Source organism: Microtus pennsylvanicus, chromosome 5 (assembly GCF_037038515.1).
Source record: "Microtus pennsylvanicus isolate mMicPen1 chromosome 5, mMicPen1.hap1, whole genome shotgun sequence".
Classification (NCBI taxonomy): Eukaryota; Metazoa; Chordata; class Mammalia; order Rodentia; family Cricetidae; genus Microtus; species Microtus pennsylvanicus.
This window is the reverse complement of record NC_134583.1, coordinates 53487881-53512783: the sequence shown is the minus strand read 5'-3', so window position 1 is coordinate 53512783 and position 24903 is coordinate 53487881. Positions and strand designations below refer to the sequence as shown.

The 24903-nt window shown below is 44.2% G+C and overlaps 1 protein-coding gene across 1 annotated transcript in view; it reads right to left on the bottom strand.

The window, feature by feature from the left end:
- Parva (parvin alpha) overlaps positions 1 to 24903 on the bottom strand; it is a 154222-nt gene that overhangs the window by 17510 nt on the left and 111809 nt on the right. Inside the window, exons 5-6 of the mRNA XM_075971916.1 lie at positions 17030 to 17170; positions 3654 to 3769 (exon numbers count right to left, since the gene is read on the bottom strand). Coding sequence (XP_075828031.1) covers positions 3654 to 3769; positions 17030 to 17170 — 257 coding nt within the window. The remainder of the gene's footprint in view (positions 1 to 3653; positions 3770 to 17029; positions 17171 to 24903) is intronic.

The window sequence follows — 24903 nt, the reverse complement described above, 5'->3', positions numbered from 1 at the left end:
CTAAAAAGAAAAAATGACTCCGATCTCTTAGCTGTCACCAGTGATCAAGGATGGAGCCTTATGAGCCCCTGTGTCCCCCTCAAGCTTGCTGACTGGCTTGGTTTCGTGCTGCCATGAGAGGTCCTGAGTGCAGTGACCACCTCACATTAGAAGTCAGCATTTCACAGCACTCAACCTCACCCTCTGGCCCTTGGCTTCTTTGTACCTGCTCCTTGGTGACAGTCCCTGAGTCTTGAGGGGATGGGTGTGGGTGTCTCATCTAGGGCTGAGCACTTGACAGTCAGCTATTCAGTTATGCGTCTCTGCACTGACCGCTGCCCACCGCACCAAGGTCGAGGGCAGCACTAATCTATCGGGTGACTCACTGGGACAGCTGCGCTGAGCTGAAGGGTGCCCTTCCCAGGTCCCTCCAGCAGCTCCACTTGGTCCTGGCATGGGGACTGTGAGTGAGCAGCACACACCTTACTTAGATACATGGCTCACTCTGGGAAAAGCAACCACTTTGAGCCTTGTGCAGCCATTTCTTTCCCCCTTCTCCTCTTCCTCTGTTCTTTCTGAAGACAGGGTGACTCATAAAACCCAGGCTGGCCTTCAGTACTGTGTGGACTTCCAGATAGGTGGTCAGAGATACTTTCCAAGAAGAGGAAACATTGGGGAGAGGTCATTCTAGGGGGAGGAAGCTGCCGCTGGTTCCTGGGCAACTCCCCCAGAGGGTGACTGGAGAGTTGAGGATAGGGCCAGTGAAGGAGCACATGGGTCCCTAGGGCTTTCTGATGAACACCAGCAGAAAGATTCGCTCTACCAGGTCCCTCTGCAGTCAGCACAGATCCTTGCAGGGCAGTCTGGGCACCATAAAAGGTTGGCAGTGCAAAGTCACTGTCCCAAAGCTCAAATTAATGCTAAGAAAAGGCCTCTGAGCCAGGGTGTGGTAGCACGCACATCTAATCCCAGTCAGCACACTGGAGGCTGAGGCTGGAGGATTGAGCCTCACTGTGTAGCCTAGGCTAACTTGGAATTTATTACATAGTCTAGACTAGCCTCAAACTTGCAGCCATCCTCCTGCCTCGGCCTCCCAGGTGCTGGTACAGCTATGCACTATCACACCAGGTATTTCTTGACAGTTCTGAGTCCTGTTTCTGAGCTTGTTCTCTTGATAAAGCTAATCACCCTGCAAACCCTAATTCACACACACACACACACAAACACACACGCACGCACGCACACACACGCACACACACACTACACCCATAACCTTTTTCCCACGTCCTCCCCCCAACAAAAGTCCCTGCCGCAGAAATTAAACCAACAACTACCTCTGATGGCTGATAATTGAGCTCAAAATAAGGTCTGAGATGTGAGCTTGCGGGGACCACTGTTTCAAAATAGCAGTCCTCCACGGACTGCGGCTCACATCTTTCTTTCCTTTTGTCTGTAGTGAAATAACAGGTAAGTTTTGCTATTTCTATCAGAGAACTGATCATCTCACCTGGCCAGAAAGACGACATCCAATAAACATACAAACAACTAGAAGGCATGGTGCTCACTGAAGATGTGGACGGCCAGCTTACCGAGAAATCTCTCTATTAGCCACGGAAGAGCCATTTGTGAACTTAATGACTGAATGTAAGACAGTTCAGGGCTTCCCAGCGCCTGTGCTAGCTAGTCACCAAAGAACTCATTCACTGCAGAGGCCAGGCTTTTGTTTTGTTTTGTTTGTTTGTTTCTGTTTTTAGAGTGTCTTTGGCTCAGAGTAAAGCTGAGAAGTGGGGCTAGGAATCTTCCCTTGTTTCCCCATCCCTAGCACCCCCGATAAAAGCCTGGTCCACCACTAGCACCCTGTGGCACCTGCACCTTTTGCACCTGAGCTGATGGCGCTGAGCTGCCGGTCACCCCTGAGGGGCCAGTTACTATTGGGGTCTGCTCTTGGGGTTGTGCCTTCTATGGCTTTGGACGGCACATCCCAAAGCAATTTAACTGACTTCAAAATCCTCTGTGCTCCATCACCCTTCATCCATCCTTCCCTTCCCCATGGGAGCGTTTCAAAACACAGGATGAACTTGTGTGTGATGGACTGGTAAGGATAACAAACAGAGATGGTCTGGGTTCCTCAGGAGGACAGATGATCCAGGATGCTCTGGGCTGGCCACAAAATGCTGGGCACAAAGGCAATAAAGGCTAAGCACTTGATGACAAGGACTCTGAGTACCTGTCTATCAGCCACACTTAAGGGTCTGAACCACACAGCTCGACCCTGTCAAGGACAGTCCTCGGCCCCTCTGTGTTGTCTGGGCTCCTTGAAGGCAGCGCCGATGCACCCTTTCCTATTATATCTTCATGATGCTTTGTGGAGTTGAGTGCCAGAAGGTGTGGAAGAAAGACTTTCTCATTAGGGCAGGAGTGATCCGTTGCTTAGGAGCACAATTGTCGAATGCTCCCCTCCAGTTACCATCTGACCTGAAAGCTCAGCTCAAAGCCCCTTTGTCCTGTGAACAGGCCTGACCTGATCTGGCGCAGTCAACCAACCCAAAAGCTTTCCCTTACTGACTGACGGCAGAGCCGCCTCCCGTTGTCTGCTGCAGAACCCTGGATGGCTGTGTGCATCCCTGTGTGCACACCCTCTCGCTGCATATTTATTTGGAAACAAAACAAAAAAACCAACTCAGAGATAAGCAAACACAACGATGACCTTTTGCTAAGTGGGCATGAAGTTGGAAAATAAAATTGCATTTGAGTATTTAATGGGGTTAGGAGCAGAGTCAGCTAGCCATGGGGAGAGAGATTGCACCCTCATTGTGAAAATTACACGACCATATGTGAATGGAAACTCCCATCCAACAGTCTGGACGAGATAGAAGGCTTGAGGTCCAGCCAGGCTTTGCTGGGGACCGAGAAGCGGCAGCAAGGGGTATGAACATGCATGTGGATATACAACACTCCCTCCTTGAATATACAACATTCCCTCCCTACACACAAGCTTACATACAGGAGCTCCCACAGCATATACACATACTCTCACCCCTCTAGGCTTACACACACACACACACACACACACTCCCTTTCACACACACATATATATTCCTGAAAACACAATTGAACACACACACACTCTCACACATCCTTGAACACATATATGCTTGAAGACACATTCCTTATATGTACACACATTTGAACACACACCCTTCATGCACACACACAGGCTTGAACACACACTACACACACACACACTACTGAATACACACGCCTTCACACACAATACATGCACTACACTTTACCAAAAATATGATTTTCCAAAGCCTGGAGGGAATGTGCATGGCACATAAATACCTCTCTTCCTCAAGTCTGCATATCTCAGAAACATATATATTGTACACCTTCACACAAATATATGAACTATATACCTTCAGTTATATGTTGTACAAGATAGACACACACCCACACACAGCTACACTGCACACAGGCACACACTCTTATTCTTTGCATGCTTCTCAGGTATAAGGCCACAGGTGCTGGCTGCCTCCCAGCACACAGCACAACCAGGTCTCCTTAGCTTTCAGCAGACGTCCTTCTAAGGATCTTTCCAACATGCGTTGACTGCTGCAGGACCCAGTCTCTGTGACTTCAGGCGCATGCACGTAGAGCAGTGTTCCTCTTACCTGGACCACAACCACTTGGATGGAAACATGGTCTGGGAGTCGGATTGGTGCACGGAAATACTGAGACAGTGCGACCAGCAGGTGGAGGATGGCAACCAGGCTCTTGGCGTGAACAGCTGAAAGGCAAGATTAGAAAATGAGAGTCTTTCGTTAGATTCTAGGCAAAATAGGCATCTGCTAAGATTACGGCAGTATCCCCTTCAGTGCCCCTCTCTGCGTCCTAAGCACCAGGGAACTCCCTTAGTCATCATCAGTTCTTCGCACTCCCAGCCCTCTCATTTATGGCCATGACCCATGGGTTCCTTCTTGGACACTATCATTGGTAGATTTTCAGCACGGTATCTCCACTCTCACTGGAGGTTCCCCACGAGGACTTCAGCAAAGAATAGCCTGGAGCTCAGATTGGCTTTCCCTGTCCAGCCCCTGCTCTCATCTGTACCCACTCCCCCTACCCACCTGACAGGGGATACTGGATTGTTAGCACTTCACCTGTCTGAGCCTGCTCACAAACTTCTCTAGAATCAAGAGACACAAAGTAGGAGTGTCTCCTGGGTCTCTTCCTCCATCTAGGGCCAACCTCCCTAAAAGAAGGCATGGGAACCACGCAGACAGCTCGGCTGCTCGTGCCTGATAGGTGGGTGTAGTCCATGTGTCCAAGCATACCCAGGTGTCTTCTACGGGTGCTAAGCCCATAACAATCCATCCACATTGCTGAAGGCCAGGCTCTTCTGCTTGTTGCTTTCTCAGTAGATGGGATAAAGACTGACTTACAAGGCAGACTAGAAATTGAAAGTGACTTTGTTTCCCTGCTTCCTGTTTACTGATGATGGCCTTGGACAGGGGCCACTCTGGTCACTGAGCCTTAAGCTAGTCATCTCCTGAAAGATGACAGTTCACAGGTAGACATAACACACTGTAAAGACTTCCAAAGATAGCGAGGGCAGACAGAGCTCCTGGAGCACTGCAGGTGCCCAGGAATGACTGGTATTTTTTATTATAACTTATGAGAAAGTACCTGGCACGGAGGCAATCAGTGTGTGCCAACCCTCTCTGTCTCGTAAAGGGCAGGGCTGCCAGGCTCTCTGCTTGCCTGTGCAGCTCTACTAGCTTCAGGGGTCTTCATTACAGGGACAGTTAAGGGAGAATCCAGAGTTGCACATGTCTATGTCCCCTGAATTAGGTTCATTATCAGGGTGTCATTTTTCTTCCCCAGATTAAAAAAATAAAAAACCAAAAATCTGCTTTAGAAGCTTTGAGATGCCACCAAGGAAGGAAATGATTCAGACAGCACTTCGACACCATTAGCACTGTTCCTTATCATGGCTGCTCCATAGACAATGTTTCCTAATGGCTAACAGTGGCTCAGTGTGACACCAAGCAGCAGGCCTGTGACCTACAGTGACTGGACCACTGACACGGCACTGTCGCAGAAGGACAGAGTCAAATCAGGGATTGTTTTCCCAGTCAGGATTGCTGTATCACCCTGGTTGGATCCCAGGGGCTGTAAGTACACTAGAGGTTCTCTTGCTTTTAACGACAAACTTGATGTTGGAAAAGTTCACGTCAGTCAAGTCCTGCCTGGGATCACTGCATATCATCTTGGCAAGTGACGTCAAAGACATCAGACAGATGTCAGACCCTTTCAACAAATGTTCTGTCCTCCAGGGAATTCTTTTCAAAAAGGAATAACCCCATAAAGCCATACAGAGAATGTGGACAAAGATGCCAGCCTGTGTCATATAGCATCAGCATCAAAAGCAAAACCCTGGGAAATCCTCACAACCAGGAAGAAGAGGATGGCCAGATTAGGCCTTCCAAACTCGTTATGGTTGTTGAGAGACAACAAAACCATGTAGTTCTGCTAGGTCCAGAACTTTCGGTGGAGCCCAATCTGGCTCTCCTGAAGTTTTTTTTTCTTTTTTTAAAACTCATTTTAAAATATTTTCTTGATTAATCACAGAGGGAACATACATTTGCCATGGCATGCATAGAGAGGTCAGACAACAACTTTTGGGAGCTGGATATCACCTTCCACCATGTGGTGGGTTCTGGGGATTGAACTCAGGCTGTGAAATCTGGAGGTAAACTCCTTTACCTGTTGAGCCACTTCACTGGCCCCTGGAGGTTCTTTTTTATTTTTATTTCTGCCTTCTTGCTCCCTCCTAGGCAGAGAACTTTATGTTACAAAGGTCCATAGCAGAACTCATGAGAGGAAGACCATGACAAGGACCTTCGAGTCTTAACTGCAGCCCACCCATTCCTACTTCTTTGCTTGCAGCTGTTTTCTAACGTTCTCCCTGCAATCCTGAGGCTGCACCAATCAGATGCATCCCCCACGGCCTTTCACGGCTATGACAGAGTCGCAAAACAGACTTTGAACTCACAGAAAATCATGGTCAAGACAATGTCACTGAACTATTAACAATGCTAGAAGGAGAGTCCACAGAAACAAGACAAGAACACAAGCCATGCACATCTACATGTACATGTATGCAGGTGTATATACACACATGCACGTATACAAACATGTACTTGTGATCAGCTCTTGAAAAGGAATATAAAATTGCTCTGAGCTGTGTCGCTCTTCCCTGCTCAAGGCATGAACTATTCCTTGTCCAGTGCATCCACACCCCGGATACTACTCCTCTGCCAGTCACCTGGTGGCCATATCAGATGTCAGGCTGCCTCAGTGAATAGCAGTGACTGTGTTATTTAACTTAATGATGGCTCCAGGGCAGGAAAACAGTGAGGCTGGCAATGCAGACAAGCTGAAGTGAAGGCTTGAAGTAAAAAGGGAGAGCTTTCAATAACAGAGAAAAATCTGGGCATTGAGATTTCAGATCTACAGTAGTAGTAGTACAATATTCAATATCTATGAATATTCTACAGAATTATGAAAGAAAGAAGAGTCATGCTAGTTTTTTAAATTAGGTTTAATTACGTTGATTGCATGTGTACGGACGTTTTGCCTGTATGCACCATGTGTATTCAGAGAGCAGAGGAAGGTATCAGATCTGTTACTGGAGCTACAGATAGTTATGAGCAGTCAGGTGGGTGTTGGGAACTGGGCCTGGTCCTCTAAAAGAGCAGCCAGTGCTCTTGACTGCTATCTCTCCAGCCCTTCATGTTAGTTTTGTTGTTATACATTAAGGCACAGGTGTGATGATCAGTGTATGATATATGTGTTGTTAGCATGGAAAAAAACGTTAAAGGAAGACACACAAAACAAACCTGTGGATCAATAGGAGAGCAGAGAATACCAGGAAATGAACGCACACGGTTATAACCACCTGATTTTCAAGAAGGATTTAAAAAACATACACTAGGGAGAAAAAAAAAACACCGAGCCTCTTTAACAAATGGTGTTGGGGGGGACCGGTGGCAGACACAGGCGGCGGGGACCGGCGCGCAATACCGAGAGCAGATTGCCCCACTACAATTAAATCAAAGAGGTAGGGCTTTTGTTGGCAAGGTCCCTGGCAAACGGGGACCCTGGTCCTGTTCCTGAAGACCCTTCTGAGGAGTGAGAGGGATCTTGGCCCCCGGCAGGAGCCAGAAAACAGAGCGAGGGCATTTTGTAAGAGGAGCCCCTGGCCAGCAGTGAAACCTGATCCGGTTTTAAAAGACCCATTAGATAGCATCGATAGGAGGAGATGGGCAGGTGCCAAGGCAAGAATTCACCCAATAATCTGAAAAACAACATGAAAACACCAGAACCCAATGGTCTTACAACAGAAGGACTTGAACACCCTAACACAGAAGAAGTGGAAAAAATTGACTTTATGAAAGCAATAGAGTCCCTTAAACAACATGTAAAAAATGCCCTTACAGAAATGGATGAGAAGTATAACAAAAAGTTTGAAGAAATGAGTAAATACGTACATGATACCCTGGGAAACCAAGAAAAAATGATCAAACAGGTAATGGAAACAGTTCAAGAATTGAAAACTGAAATGGAAGCAAGGAAGAAAACACAAACTGAAGACCAGCTGGATATGGAAAATCTAGGTCAATGAGCAGAGTCTACAGAAACAAGCATAATCAATAGAATACAAGAGATAGAAGAAAGAATCTCAGATTCTGAGGACACCATAGAGAAAATAAACGCACTGATCAAAGAAAACAACGAAGCCAACAAATTCTCATCACAAAACATTCAGGAAATATGGGACACAATAAAAAGACCAAACCTAAGAATAATAGGAATAGAAGAAGGAGAAGAGTCACAGCTCAAAGGCCCAGAAAATATTTTTAACAAAATTATGGAAGAAAACTTTCCCAACTTAAAGAAAGATATTCATTTAAATATTCAAGAAGCATACAGAACACCAAACAGACTGGATCAAAGAAAAACATCCCCTCGCCATATAATAATCAAAACACAAAATATACAGGTTAAAAAAAGAATATTAAGAGCTGCAAAGGAAAAAGGCCAAGTAGCTTATAAAGGTAAACCGATCAGACTTACACCTGACTTCTCTATGGAAACCATGAAAGCCAGAAGGTCCTGGATAGATGTACTGCAGAAGCTAAGAGACCATGGATGCAAAACCAAACTACTATATCCAGCCAAGCTATTGTTCACTATCAATGGAGAAAATAGGACATTCCAGGATAAGAACAAATTTAAACAATACGTAGCCACAAATCCAGCCCTACAGAAAGTAATAAAAGGAAAATTGCAACCCAAGGAATCCAACATTCCCAACACTGCCTACAATAACTCAGGCATCTAGCGACCCTTCACCAGCACAACTCAAAGAAGGGAGACACACAAACTCTACTACCAAAAACAATAAGAATAACTGGAGTAAACAACTACTGGTCATTAATATCACTTAATATTAATGGTCTCAATTCACCTATAAAAAGGCACAGGCTAAGAGATTGGATACGAAAACAGGATCCAACATTCTGCTGTTTGCAAGAAACACATCTCAACCACAAAGACAGGCATCTACTCAGAGTAAAGGGTTGGGAAAAAGTGGTTCAAGCAAATGGTCCTAAGAAAAAAGCAGGTGTGGTCATACTAATTTCTAAAAAGACTGACTTCAAACTAAAATCAATCAGAAGAGATCGAGATGGACACTTTATATTCATAACAGGAACAATTCATCAGGATTGTCTCAATCCTGAATATCTATGCCCCTAATATAAAAGCACCCACTTATATAAAAGAAATATTACTAGAACTCAAGGCAGACATCAAACCACACACACTAGTAGTAGGAGACTTCAACACACCTCTCTCTCCAATGGACAGGTCAATCAGACAGAAACCTAGTAGAGAATTAAGAAAATTATTAGAGGTAATGAAGCAAATGGACTTAACAGATATCTATAGAACACTTCACCCAAATAGGAAAGAATATACCTTCTTCTCTGCAGCTCATGGAACCTTCTCAAAAATTGACCACATACTCGGAAACAAAGGAAACCTCCACAGATACAAAAAAAAAAATATCAGTGTCCACCTGTGTCTTATCAGATCACCATGGATTAAAGTTAGAAGGCAACAACAATGCTACCCCCAGAAAGCTGACAAACTCATGGAAACTGAATAGTCAACGACTGAACCACACCTGGGTCAAGGAAGAAATTAAGAAAGAAATTAAAGTCTTTCTTGAATTTAATGAAAATAAAGAGACAACATACTCAAACCTATGGGACATGATGAAAGCAGTGCTAAGAGGAAAGTTCATAGCACTAAGTGCCCACTTAAAGAAAACAGAGAAAGCACACATTGGAGACTTAACAGCACACCTGAAAGCTTTAGAAAAAAAAGAAGCAGACACGCCCAGGAGGAGTAGAAGACTGGAAATAATCAAACTGAGGGTGGAAATCAACAAAATAGAAACACAGAAAACAGTCCAAAGAATCAATGAAACAAAAAGTTGGTTCTTGGAGAAAATCAACAAGATCGACAAACCCCTATCCAAACTAATTAAACGACAGAGAAAGAACACGCAAATAAATAAGATCAGAAATGAAAAGGGGGACATAACCACAGACACAGAGGAAATTCAGAGAATCATTAGATCTTACTACAAAAGCCTGTATGCCACAAAACTGGAAAATGCAAAAGAAATGGACATTTTTTAAGATTAAGTACCATATACCAAAGCTAAACCAAGACCAGGTGAACGACCTAAATAGACCTGGTAGTCGCGAAGAATTAGAAGCTGTTATCAAAAATCTCCCTTCCAAAAAAAGCCCAGGACCGGATGGTTTCAATGCAGAATTCTACCAGAACTTCCAAGAAGAGCTAATACTTATACTCCTTAATGTATTTCACAATATAGAAACACAAGAGTCATTGCCAAATTCCTTTTATGAAGCTACAGTTACCCTGATACTAAAACCACACAAAGACTTAACCAAGAAAGAGAATTACAGACCTATCTCACTCATGAACATCGACGCAAAAATTCTCAATAAAATACTGGCAAACCGAATCCAAGAACACATTAGAAAAATTATATTATGATCAAGTAGGCTTCATCCCAGAGATGCAGGGCTGGTTCAACATACGCAAATCTATCAATGTAAGCCACCATATAAATAAACTGAAAGAAAAAAACCATATGATCATTTCATTAGATGCTGAAACAGAATTCGACAAAATTCAACACCCCTTTATGATAAAGGTCTTGGAGAGATTAGGGATACAAGGGACATACCTAAATATAATAAATGCTATTTACAGCAAGCCGACAGCTAACATTAAATTAAACGGAGAAAAACTCAAAGCCATCCCACTAAAATCAGGAACACGACAAGGATGTCCAATCTATCCATACCTCTTCAATATAGTGATTGAAGTTCTAGCAATAGCAATAAGACAACATAAGGGGATCAAGGGGATTCATATTGGAAAGGAAGAAGTTAAGCTTTCGTTATTTGCAGATGATATGATAGTGTACATAAGCGACCCCAAAAAACTCTACCAAAGAACTCCTACAGCTGATAAACACCTTTAGTAATGTGGCAGGATACAAGATCAACTCCAAAAAATCAGTTGCCTTCCTATACACTAAGGCTAAGGAAACAGAGAGGGAAATCAGAGAAGCATCACCTTTCACGATAGCCACAAATAGCATAAAATATCTTGGGGTAACTCTGACCAAGGAAGTGAAAGATCTATTTGACAAGAACTTTAAGTCTTTAAAGAAAGAAATTGAAGAGGACACCAGAAAATGGAAGGCTCTCTCTTGCTCTTGGACTGGGAGAATCAACATAGTAAAAATGGCAATTCTACCAAAAGCAATCTATAGATTCAATGCAGTCCCCATCAAAATTCTTCACAGATCTGGAGAAGACAATAATCAACTTTATATGGAAAAACAAAAAACCCAGGATAGCCAAAACAATCTTATACAATAAAGGATCGTCTGGAGGCATTACCATCCCTGACTTCAAACTCTATTACAGAGCTACAGTATTGAAAACAGCCTGGTATTGGCATAAAAACTGAGAGGTCGACCAATGGCATCGAATAGAAGACCCTGACTTTAACCCACAAACCCATGAACACCTGATTTTCGATAAAGGAGCTAAAAGTACACAATGGAAAAAAGAGAGCATCTTCAACAAATTGTGCTGGCAAAACTGGATGTCAATCTGTAGAAGAATGAAAATAGATCCATATCTTTCACCATGCACAAAATTCAAGTCCAAATGAATTAAAGACCTCAATATCAGTCCGAACACAATGAACCTGATAGAAGAGAAAGTGGGAAGTACTCTACAACACATGGGCACAGGAGACCACTTCCTACGTATAACCCCAGCAACACAGACATTAAGGGCCTCATTGAATAAATGGGACCTCCTGAGACTGAGAAGCTTCTGTAAAGCAAAGGACACTGTCACTAAGACAAAAAGGCAACCCACTTACTAGGAGAAGATCTTCACCAACCCCGCAACTGACAAAGGTCTGATCTCCAAAATATATAAATAACTCAAGAAACTAGACCGTAAAAGGCTAATCAACCCAATTATAAAATGGGGCACTGAGCTGAACAGAGAATTCTCAACAGAATAAGTTCACATGGCCAAAAGACACTTAAGGTCATGTTCAACTTCCTTAGCGATCAGGGAAATGCAAATCAAGACAACTTTGAGATACCATCTTACACCTGTCAGAATGGCTAAAATCAAAAACACCAATGATAGCCTTTGTTGGAGAGGTTGTGGAGAAAGGGGTACACTCATCCATTGCTGGTGGGAATGCAAACTTGTGCAACCACTTTGGAAAGCAGTGTGGCGGTTTCTCAGGAAATTCGGGATCAACCTACCCCTGGACGCAGCAATATCACTCTTGGGAACATACCCAAGAGATGCCCTATCATACAACAAAAGTATATGCTCAACTATGTTCATGGCAGCATTGTTTGTAATAGCCAGAACCTGGAAACAACCTAGATGCCCTTCAATGGAAGAATGGATGAAGAAAGTATGAAATATATACACATTAGAGTACTACTCAGCAGTAAAAAACAAGGACTTCTTGAATTTTGCATGCAAATGGATGGAAATGGAAAACACTATCCTGAGTGAGGTAAGCCAGACCCAAAAAGAGGAACATGGGATGTACTCACTCATATTTGGTTTCTAGCCATAAACAAAGGACATTGAGCCTATAATTAGTGATCTTAGAGAAGCTAAATAAGAAGAAGAACCCAAAAGAAAAACATATAGGCATCCTCCCGAATATTAACCTTCATCAGGCGATGAAAGGAAACAGAGACAGAGACCCACATTGGAGCACCAGACAGAAATCTCAAGGTCCAAATCAGGAGCAGAAGGAGAGAGAGCACGAGCAAGGAACTCAGGACCATGAGGGGCGCACCCACACACTGAAACAATGGGGATATTCTATTGGGAACTCACCAAGGCCAGCTGGGCTGGGTCTGAAAAAGCCTGGGATAAAACCGGACTCGCTGAACATAGCGGACAATGAGGACTACTGAGATCTCAAGAACAATGGCAATGGGTTTTTGATCCTACTGCACGTACTGGCTTTGTGGGAGTCTAGGCAGTTTGGATGCTCACCTTACTAGACCTGGAAGGAGGTGGGTGGTCCTTGGACTTCCCACAGGGCAGGGAACTCTGATTGCTCTTTGGGCTGACGAGGGAGGGGGACTTCGTTGGGGGAGGGGAAGGGAAATGGGAGGCGGTGGTGGGGAGGAGGCAGAAATCTTTAATAAATAAATAAATAAAAACAAATGGTGCTGGGAGAACAAGATATCTACATGGAAAAGAACGAAACAAGATCTGCATCTCTCACCTTGAGTATCAATCCACTTAAAATGGATCAAAGATCTTAACGTGAGACCCGAAAAGTGGAAGCTGCTAGAACAAAGCTAAATAAAAGGCTGCCGTACAGGCGTAGACAAGGTCGTCTGTCAATGAACCTAGGGGCTCAGGAAATGGGGCTGTAGGAAATTAAAAACCTCTACACAGCAGAGGAAATAATCTACTAGAGCGAGGAAACAGTCTACAGAATGAGAGAAAATCCTTACCAGTTACTATCTACAATATGTAGCTTCTGTAAAGAACTTTAAGAAAATTTAAACATCATGCTACCCCCTAAATCATCCAATCACTAAATGGGCAAATGTACTGAATAGACATTTCTCAAGTGAATATATACATTCTGAATATATATATCTGAAATGGTGTTCAATATCCTTAGCTATCAGGACAATGCACATTAAAAGTACTGTGAGATTTCATCTCACCCCAGCCAGAATGACCACCATCAGGAGAATAAGCAACAACAAATCCCAGTGGGGACACATGGTGCGAGGAGCCCTCATTCACACTGGTGGGCTACTATACGAATCAGCACGGCAGTTCTTGAAAAAAACTAAACATAGAACTAGCATATACACTAGCTAGATCACTCCCGGTGTATCTAAAAAAACCTCTAAGTCAACATGCCACAGGGATACTTGCACATCCACGTTTATTGCTGCACTGCCTAGATGTCCATCAACAGATGAATGGGTACACGATATGCAGACAAGGGTACATTTAAACTCAGCCTCAAAGAAAAATAAAGTTATGACATTTGTGTATGTGCCCGTGTGTGAGGTGGAGAAAAGAAGGAGGAAGAGGGGGAAGGAAGAGGAGGAAAAAGAGATCTTAAAGGACAGAGGAAAAAGAGGGAACGAGATACACGTGACATGAAAACTGAATCAGGTGCTATTTGGGGTGAGGAATGAGATCAGCAAGAAAGGGGCAAGAAGGCGCGAGAGCAGTGAGAAACGAGGGTGGATTAGAACAAAGTACGGTGACATAGAGGTGTGAAAACGGCAGTGTAACCCAGTAACTTGTATGCTAACTTAAGATAAAAGGACAGGGAAAAGCTATTCCATTCATGTGTCTGTGCACATGTAATGTCTGGACCTACCCATGGTGCAGACATCCCCCGGAGTGGTGAAAGACACCCCCTGTGGATACAGGGAGATTACTATCTATAAATGCATAGTTGCATATTCGTGCATGAATAAATGAAAAGCATGTTCTATACACCCTTTATTACACACACACATGCATGCACACAAACATGCACGCACACCTTGCAGCTATAACTTTCAACAATTTCACAGCCCATCTCTGGGTAGGCAGCTTATGGAGGCTGCGTGTACAGGCTCAGTACAGCCTGGCTCGGCAGCTGGCTTCTCTGGCACAGATTCCTGCCTCCATTTTTCAACACTCTGTACAGGACAGCGGTGCTCCTCAGCAAACATCAGGGGGCATCAAGTGTGCCAGCCACGCTTCCTGATTCTGGGGAAACGGATAGTGAAGAAGCTAGAATCCCTGACCCTGGGATGGTAATGTTCATAGTGTCTTCTGTGTCTTGATTTCCCCATCCATGAAATGAGGGTGATAAAAGAATTACTTGAAGTGGGTGAGCGAGCATTGCAAGTATTAAAATAGACATTAATATTTAAGTATGTTTATTTATACTGGCATTCTTTAAACTTTCAATAATAAAAAATTCTGTTTGGGAACAGAAAAGAAAGAAATCCCTAAAGTCTTAGATCAAAGACCCTGGCAACTCAGCAGCCTGTCCCTGCCACCCTTGTCCTGAGCATAAAGGCGACACAGTGTCCCCAAATGCACAGCCAGGGCTGATTAGAAGAGAGAAAGGAGAGACTTCTCCCTGTGAGCTGTGCCTGCTCTGTTCCTGCTAGAACACACTGCTTCTTCTTGTAAACAAGCCCCAGCTCTTCTTGATGCCCTGAGGCATCGCAGGGAGCAGCCAAGAGGATAATTATCCCTTCTGACCCACTAATCCATCTCCATTCTGGAGATCTAGCCAGGAAGAGTAATCCACAAGAAGTAAACAGACAGACAGCAAAGACATCCAACTAAAGCCATTTGATATTAGCAACCAACCTGTGTGTGTGTGTGTATGTGCGCGTGTGCACGTATGTGTGTGTGTTATATGTGTATATGTTGTGTGTCTATGTGTGAGGTCAGAGGCCAGTATCACTTGTTCACCTAGATGGGCCAGCCAGCAAACCCCAGAGCTCCTCCTGTTTCTTTTTCATTAGGGCTGAAATTACAGGCAAGTGGCACTACTCTGGGCTCTTTAATTTTTTTATTTTTATTTATTTATTTTTTTAGGTGGGTGCTGGGGCTTGTAAGTCAAGCACTTTACCCAGTGAGCCGTCTTCCCAGCCCCATGTGTCTTTTTCTGAACACTGTTCAGTTTCTCAGGGGCACAGGGAAATAGGGCTCCTTAGCAGGGTAGCTTCTGGGGCCCGAAGCCAGGTCCTGTCGTCTACCCTCAAGTGACTCTGGCTAAGCAGAGAATGCCCTGTTCCCAGCTTATCATGTTGTTCTATGCCAGCAACGGCATAATTACGCTGAAGGAGGTCCTGTGAGTTTTGGCTCCAGTGTTGAAATGAGGAGAGGAGGTGGCCATTGGCAGCTGTGAGGTCACTACAGTGGGGGAAGGGGATTTCTTTTTCTTTTCCAAGTTTGAAAAAAAAATATTTAAAAACTCTCCGAGGGGGTGGATCCATTTTAAGGCTTATAAACGGGATGCAATAAAACAAAGTTCCTAATACTTAGGTCCAAACAGCATGTAACTCTTTTTATTTGCACTGTAGAAAGCTTTCTTTCTTTACAAAGAGAAAAGCCGTTCAACTTCCTGACTGGGGACAGGCGGTCACTGCTAGGATCAGGTGACCCAGTGACTTACTGCTGAATCTGAGTTTCACACTCTTGAGGCAGCAAAAGAATGAGCAGCCTAGGGACTGGAGAGACGGCTCAGAGGTTAAGAGCACTAGTTACTCTTCCAAAGTACCTGTGTTCAATCTTCAGAACCGACACGGCGGCTCACAGCAGCCCTGGGCTGGCCTGTGTTTGTGTGGACTGTCTTAACTGAAGTGAAGTCAATGTGGCAGAGCTTACCCATCCCATTTATAGGACTCAAAATGGATCCACCGCTAAGGAGAATTAAAAACATATTTTTTTCAAACAGGAAAAAAGAAAGAAAGAAATCCCCCCTCACTGTAGTGACTATGTAGCTGCGAGACCCCACCCACTGTAGGAGGCATCATTCCCTAGTCAGGGGTCCTGAACTAAGTGGAGAAACCATGTTGAATAGAAGCAGTTAAGCAAATGAATCCATGTGAAGGGGAAGGGGAGAAGTAACTCAGGAAGGTGTCTCCTGACTTCCAGATCTGTACCATGGCATGAGCCCGCCCCCATATCTCTCTCCCCTGCACCACCCCACACTCTAATAAACCAGACACCAAAACAAACCCTTTTCCAGGGCTTTGGACCTCAGCAGTATCTTTGCTCCGTCTGAGAAGTAGAGTGGAAGTGACAGGGGGTGGGGTTTGGGACGGAACTGAAGCTTGGCCTCAGCTGTGTGGACCTGTGGCCTCAGCTCGCCAACGTCTCCACATGCAGAGACAGCAGCGCCCTCAGCAGGCTGTGTGGGTCTCAGAAGTGGCACACACATGCGTCATTTCCTTTCCAGGCTGACCTCAGACAAGGCTGACACAAAACACCTTCCAGACAAAGGGACACTGATATGAACATTTTAATATTTTTCCTCCAAGGGTTTGCACAATAGGCTATCTTTCCCATGAAAGGTGATTCTCAGAAAGATGATTCTCAAAGAGAAAAGAATTTGCATGCCAGGCCTCACAGCTTAGGAATGGTGCGGACACATGGGGACCGGGTCATCCCCCAGCCCTCGTCTGCAGGACTCACAGCTTAGGGACAGTGGGGACACACGGGGACCGGGTCATTCCCAGCCCTCCTCGTCTGCAGGACTCACAGCTTAGGGACAGTGGGGACACACGGGGACTGGGTCATTACCAGCCCTCGTCGTTTGCAGAACTCACAGTCTACGTTCCACTTGATGCTCCTGGGAGGAAGCTTTAGTGTTTCATTGATCTTCTCCAGAACAGTCTGCAGCTTTTGCTTCTGGGCGATCTCTGACTGGGTAACCTCTGCCACATTGAGCTTCTCACTCTCCAGCTTCTCTGGGGTGACGAAAAAAAAAAAGGAGCTATTATCTTGAGTCACAGAAAATCTAACTCATGCCTATTCCTTTATTCGTTCACTTTTATGACAACACACACCCAATCACCAAATACCTACCCTAGGATTGCCTGGGGATCCCCCCAGATAATCAGTCAAATCAAGATGTCGAGTGTCCTGTGAAAATGTGGTGGTATGTTTGCCTAGAGTCTATGCAATCCTCTCGTATGCTTCAATCATGTCTGGATTATTCAAATGCCTCACACAACATAAAGATCATTACATGCTGTTACTCTATATCGTTTATAGAATTATGACAAGAAGAGCATGGGCATTTTTAGCACAGATGCAATTTTTGCTCAAATATTTCAATTTTCAGTTTGTTCTACTGCCATTTTTGTTGCTATGATAAAATACCCCACAAAAAGCAACTCCACAGAGAACATTTATCTTGGTTCATAGTTCCAGGCTCCATTCCATCACTGTGGGGAAGTCACATGACATCATTCAGAGAGATGGATGCATGCATGCCCACTCGGCTCCATTCCATCACTGTGGGGAAGTCACAGGAGCCCGAGATACTTGGTCATGAGACATCATACAGAGAGAGGGATGCATGCATGCTCACTCACTCGCTTGTGCTCAGCTCCACTTCCTGACTCATAGTTCAGAACTCCCCACGTAGGGATTGGTGCTGCCCACACTGGGCTGGGATTCCCACACCAATGAGCTTCATTAATATATTTCTCCACAGACATGCCCACAGGCCCAGCCAGTGTAGAGTGTAGCCAATCCCTCATTGAGACTCTTTCTCCAGTTGAGTCTAGATAGTAGCATGTTGAATCTGCAGACATGAAGCTTTTGGATATGAGGGACCTTCCAGAAGAGTGACACTATTCCTTGTCTAATGACAGCACCAGCCCTTTGATTGTGCCATGGGCCTCCAGGACCACAGAAGTGGGGATTTAACCGGCCACCTTTGAATGTGCTTCCTGAATTCTGGGTTTCCCACTCTTCCTTTCCACAGTGTCCTAATTGGGCAGCCATGCCCTTTTCTAGACATCCTGTCTACTCTTGTATGGGTGTCACGTCCAACCACATTGGTCTGATGGAAGCATCTCTTACACTTTCCCAACCCCCACCCTTGCCACAGACAGTGTCAATTCTGAGGCACACATTTTTTTCTTCACATTTTTTACATCCCTAAAATCAGACTGTGTCTAAAAACTGATGGCTCCTATAAATCCTGCCAGACAAGCCCCTCATGGGACTTCTAGGTCCATGTTCTAATAATACGCACAGGAGCACCTGCAGAGGATTGGATACAAACATGAAGAAGAAAGCACCCAGTAGCCAGGCATGGTGGTGCACACCTTTAATCCCAGGTAGAGGCTGCGGATCTCTGTGAGTTCAAGGCCAGCTGCCCTACGGAGTGAGTTCCAAGACAGTCAGGGCTGTTACACAGAGAAGCCCTGTCTCATAAAATAAAATAAAATAAAACAAAATAAAAAGAATGCACCCAGTAATAGTGGGTGGAGACTTTTCTCTTTCTGGATGGTGTTCACACTGTAGTGTGCTTCGATATTAATGCATCTCATGTGTCTTGACACAGGAGACAGCTTCATCATTTTACTAATCTAAATTCATATTTTAATCTGTCACAAAGGACAAAACAATGGTAGCCTCCATGATGGGAATTACAGTGCCCGCTTCTAGATTCATCTAAATCCATGCTCCCCTGCACATTCAGGACTGACAGAATGCATGGCTCAGAATGTGTCTAAAATTGCCTTTCTCTGCATTTTCAAGGAATGCCATATAAATATTTCAACTTTCCATCAGTGCTCTGATGAGTGCTTATTTATTTATTTTTTTGTAACTCTAGCTTACAGATGTTATATGCTCCTTGGTGTGAGACTGTTCACTGGAGAGTCTGTGTGGTTTCTGAAGATTCATGAATTATTGTCAGCACCATGGCAAGATGACTGCAGGCTGTTCTATGCGCAGCCTCCTCAAATGGATCTCTCCGCTCTTCCTAGTTGATTCAAAGCATCCCTCACTTCTGAAGGGCAAGGATTTATCAAGCATACAGCAAACCTTATATACCGTGTGTGTGTGTGTGTGTTAGTTTGTGTGAAGCTCAGAGAGCAATTTGCTGAAGTCAGTTCTTCCCTTTGACCCCATCGATCTCAGGGATCAAACTCGGGTCATCAGACTTGGCCGCCAGCACTTTCTGCAAATGAGTGATGGTGTTAGTCTACCTTTTCCATCTTAAAGCTAAATTCTCATTTTGGATCCTCTCCTATTAAAGAAAGGGAACGTTCACACACACACACACACACACACACACACACACACACACACACACACACACACACACACACCGTGCCCCATTGTTTCTTGCTGACACTGGAACTGTCCTTAGAAGCAAGCTATTTTTTTTTCATACATTGCAATTGCAGGCATTGGGAAGGGCTGCACGAAACACTGTGATGATTAGGTTTGAAGCCCCATCTTGACCTGGGGAAAAGCTGCCGGGCTAGATCACTGGTCTCAGCAGAGGGCTGGCAGGGAGGGAGGACAAGGGTGTGAAAGCCACGGATATGCCAGTCCGCTGTATGGATTTTCATATTTACAATCTTCTGCTGTCTAGCATTAAGCATTTCCATTTCTGAGTATCTTCTCTTTTCTTTCTCTATTTCCCAAGACAGGGTTTCACACTCTGTAGCTCTGGCTGACCTAGCACTCACTAAGTAGACCAAGCTTGCCTTAAGATCACTGAAAGTGGCCTGCCTCTGCCTCCCAAGTGCTGGGTTTAAAGGCATGTGCCATCATACCTGGCTTTGATCTTGCTTTGAAAGCCATAGGTGGGAAACAGGAACTATATCCGTGAAGGCTGGCAGAGTGGCTCAGTGGGTAAAGGAACTTGCCACCTGACAAGGGAAGCCCGATGACCGAGTTTGGTCTCCGGAACCCATGTGAAGGTTGGAGAGAAGAGACTCTAACCCATTGTCAGCAGGAGTGTATGTGTTCATGCACATACTCACACATACAAATTTAAAAAAATCTAAATAAAATTTAAAAACGAGATTACAGTGTATATATACACACATGCAGAAAAGCACACCTTTTCCTGCACAAACTTATATCCTGAGTATCTTCCTAGGTCCAAGTCATTCTTTTGAAAAAATTCCTATGTGCCACATAGAGCTTACTGCGCATTTGACCAGCATTAGTAGGTATCTAGCCAGGGCCCGTCTGTTTTCTCTGTTTGCAACAAACATTCTGTGTGTCCAGGAAACTGATGGTTTCTGACAAGAATAAAAGTCCCTGTCTCACATGACTTGTTCTTGTCTCTGGTTGTCCTTCCAAATTCCCTCATTACTTCCTTCATTACTTTACCTCAGTAAGATCTTCCTTCTCTTCCCTTCTTCCCTTCCTTCTATGGTGTATGTGTGTGTTTGTGTGTGTGAGCATATGTGTGTGTAAGCTAGAGGCATCTTCCTCAATTGCTCTTCATCGGTTTTTGAAACAGGGTCTCTCTCGGTAAATCTAGAGCTCACTGATTTGCCTAGCCTGCCAGTGAGCCCCAGACGACCCTCCTTCCTCCACACCCCAGGTCTGATGACATACACATGCTGCCATAGCTGGCTTTTCACGTGGGTGCTGGGATCCGAACTCAGGTCCTCAATGCTTGTGCAGCCAGGGCTTTACCAGCAGAGCCTCCTCCCCATTCAATAATTTCTACAGTCATATAATAATTTCCTCCACAATGCCAAGGAATTAAGGATATTTTCTTTTTCTAGACTTCGAATTTTCTTCTATTCTTAGGGTAATATTAGCTGGGTCTTTACAAATCTATTGGTGAAGTGTTATTTTCCTGGGATGCCATTTCTCACATATTTCCATACTTCTGCAAATTGCCCATAATTGGTTAATTTTTAGAAAGTATTAATATGATTTTGAAATAAATAGGATGTGGTTTGGAATTTGTTTTCAGGTATATTACTTTGTGACCATTTCCTTGCTTTTAGTTAGAATATTAAGATGTTATTGCAGAGATGGGCTTTATACAACAATGGAATGGCATTCAATGCACTCAGGAAGTGTGAAGACAGGGCAGAATAAACTCAATTCCCAGAACAATGGAATGATCCTTATGCTTTAACTCACACAGTTGCAACACTCATCACATCCTCAAAGAATCAGAGCCCGTAAAACTCCCTTTCCAGTATTACTGATTCCCCACCTAGCCAACTATTCAAAACTACTTTTGTCTTCAAACATCTATTAAATTTAAAAAATAATTGGATAGAAAATTACTTGCTTTATGGACACAACCAAATTTTGCAGAGTTCCACATACTGTTAAAAAGAACAAAGGTAGTGAACTATACTATCTTATTTTATGTGCTGTGTGTGTACGTGTGTGTGTGTGTGTGTGTGTGTGTGTTTGGCAGTACTATGGATTGAACCCAAGGTCTTGTGCATGCATGCAAGCATTCTTCCACTGAGCTGCACATACCCAGCCCTTTAAACTTTTCTGAATGCTTTTATTATTTGTGTGTGTGTGTGCATGTGTGTGCACATGCATGTGTGCGCCTGCTCAGAAGAAAATATTGGATCCCCTGACGTTGGAGTTACTGGCAGTTGTGAGTTGGCGGATATGTGTGACACACTGGGACATGAACTCAGGTCCTCTGCAGCAGCAAGTGCTCTTAACTGATAAGCCATCTCTCCAGCCCTCTGAATATGCTACTGATTTTTTTTTTTTAAGAAAATCTACCTGTAGTATGGAGGATTTATTAAGTTCTTTTGTCTCCTCTTTTTTTGTTTTGTTTTGTTTTGAACAGTTTCTCTTTAGTCCTGGGCTAATTTGGAACTGTCTCTATAAACCACGCTAGCCTTGAACTCAGAGATCTGCCTTGCCTCTGCCTCCCAAATGCTGGCCTGAGATTAAAGGCATGTGCTATCATGCCCATTATGGTGGTTTGAATAGATATGGTCCTCACAGACTCATGCGTGAATGCTTAGCCCATTAGGAGTGGCACTATAACAAGGTGTGGCTTTGTTGGCTTTGAGGTCTCATATGCTCAAGCTATGTCCAGTATGGGACACAGTTGCTTCTGCTGCCTGCAGATCAAGATGTAGACCTCTCAGCTACCTCTCCAGCACCATGTCTGCCTGCATGCCACCATATCTGGCCATCATGATAATGAACTAAACCTTTGAAACTGTAAGCCAGCTCCAATTAAATGTTTTCTTTTAGAGAGTTGCCATGGTCATGGTGTCTCTTCATAACAATAGAAAGCCTACCTAGGACACCTGACATCCTCTTCTTTTTAAAGACAAGGTCTCACTGTATAGCCCAGGGTGGCAGTGAACTCAAGAATTTCTTGTTGCAAAATTCTGGATGCTAGTATTAAAGTTGTGTCCTTTGGAATAATGACTATCATTTTTAATTTTTAGTGATGAATATGCATAAGTATGTATAAGTTTAAAAGTTCAATTTTTCTAGTCATTTTTAATTGCTCATCAATATATAGTGATTCTGGAAATGCTTTTTCCTTAAAGGCTACTTTGTATGACATGAAATAAATACCTCCATATTCTTTTAATTCGTGTCTGATATACCATCATTTCCATGCTTTTTCTTTCAACTTTTGTGTCTTCATTTACTTAGAAACTGAATTCTACTGTAGACAGAAATCAGTAACTTCCTTTTGTTGAGGTGGTCATTTTGAGACAAGGTCTTAGGAACCCAGGAGGACCTTGAACTTACTATGTAGCTGAAGATGACCTTCAACTCTTGATCTTCTTGGTTCTACCTCCCACCCCAAATGCTGGTGTTACAATATCCTACAGTGTCCGGGAATTTTGTTTGCTTGTAACATTTTGTTTTGTTCTTAAATCTGATCATCTGTGCCCTTTCAGTGGATAAAGCCAGTTTCCATGGACTATGCTTGCAGTGTACTTGGGTTCACCTGCACTAGGGGTCACTTGCACTACGAGTCATCTGCACTGGGGTTCAACCACACTGGGGCCACCCTCACTAGTGGTCACCTGTACTACATCTGCACTTGGGGAGACCCGCACTTGCGGTGGCCTGTACTGGTCACCTGTACTAGGGGTCACCTGCACTAGGGGTGACCTGTACGAGGGGCTGCCTATACTTGGGGCCGTCTGCACTAGAGGTCATCTGCACTAGCGGTCACCTGCACTAAGGGTCCACCTATCAGTATTCTTTAGAAGCACAACCCTGTGAAAGACAAGGAAAGATGGGAAACCACTGTGGACTCAAGAACAAGGAGACGTGGCAGCTAGAGCAGTGTTTAAGCTGTGATGCTGAAACTGAGCATCATGTTACAAAGCAACACATCATGGGGGCTGAAGCAATGGCTTAGCAGTTAAGAGCACTTGTTGCTCGTGCAGAGGATCTGGGTTCCGTTCCCAGACCTATATGGTGGCTCACAACTATCCTAACTTCAGCTCAAGGGATCCAGTGCTCTCTCCTGGCATCCCCAGGCACCAGGCATGCATGTGGCATTCATTCATACACAAAGGCAAAGCACTCATACATAAAATGAAAAATAAATGTTGAAAGTAGTGTGTTGAAAGGAATACCGTAATTTGGTTCAATAGCATTTGAAAGTTATTCTTTTAATGTTGGTATTGGAGTGATGGCTGGGCCAGCTGTGAATCCAGCAGGAACTTAGGTGAGCACGTGGAAACGCCTTGTACAACCTTTGTGACTCAGAGCCTAAAATTAGTTCAAAGTCACAATGTTTAGAAAGAAAGTGCCAAATGTCCTATGAGTTCGTTTAAGTGTTGAGCGGATTAGTGAAGAGTAGAAAGATCTGGGATATCTCCAGTATGCTACTGAGGCAAGAAACAAGTGGACAGGAGAAAAAGATGAAACCAAAAAAAGCTAAGAGAAATGAGAAGTTCTAAGCTAAGGTGGCGGCAGCATAATGGTGAGAGCTAACCTTACTCAATACCAGACTGAGCTAAGCTCTTTTTATGAGGGCTTTGCAAGCTGGCTGAGAGATGGGATGGATTTGATACATAGTAGATGGGAATATAGTTGTCAGAACTTGTGTGGATGGAGTCGCGTGAGCCATCGATATGACCCAAGTTCATTTGCACACCTAGCTGTGCACAGTGAGCCCATTCGTTGGACTGCAAATGGAATGACTTTGGAGGGGAGGAACAAGGAAAGCAGCCTGTTTGGGATAGGCTGGTGGCAAGGTGGCTGAGGAACATCCAGGTGGAGACCCCTGGAAGACATTAAAGACGAGGTTGGCAGTTTCGAGGAGACTGCTGTTCTAGAGTGATGTGTGAGCCATTATGGTACTGGCTGAAACTGCAGGAATGGGTGGAAGCACCCAGAAAGAGGGAAGAAAGAAAAGCCAAGATGGACGATGAGTCTCTCTACTTCCTGACTGTGTTATGTAATTTATCAGCTGCCTCCTGCTCTCCTGCCTTGCCGGGCTGTGTCCTCTCCCACTGTGAATCAGTATAAACTCTTCTTGCTTCAAGCTATTGCTCATCAACTATTTGGTTACATCAATCAGAAAAGCAACCATTACACCAGAAACTCCCACCCTGACTGGAAGAAGCAGACCCTTAGGAGAAGACAGCAGCAGGGGTCAGTGACAGGAGAGAACCACCGGGAGAACATGAGGACACAGAGGCCACGTGCTGGGGGAAGGAACACAGCGCTCAGTCAAATGCCA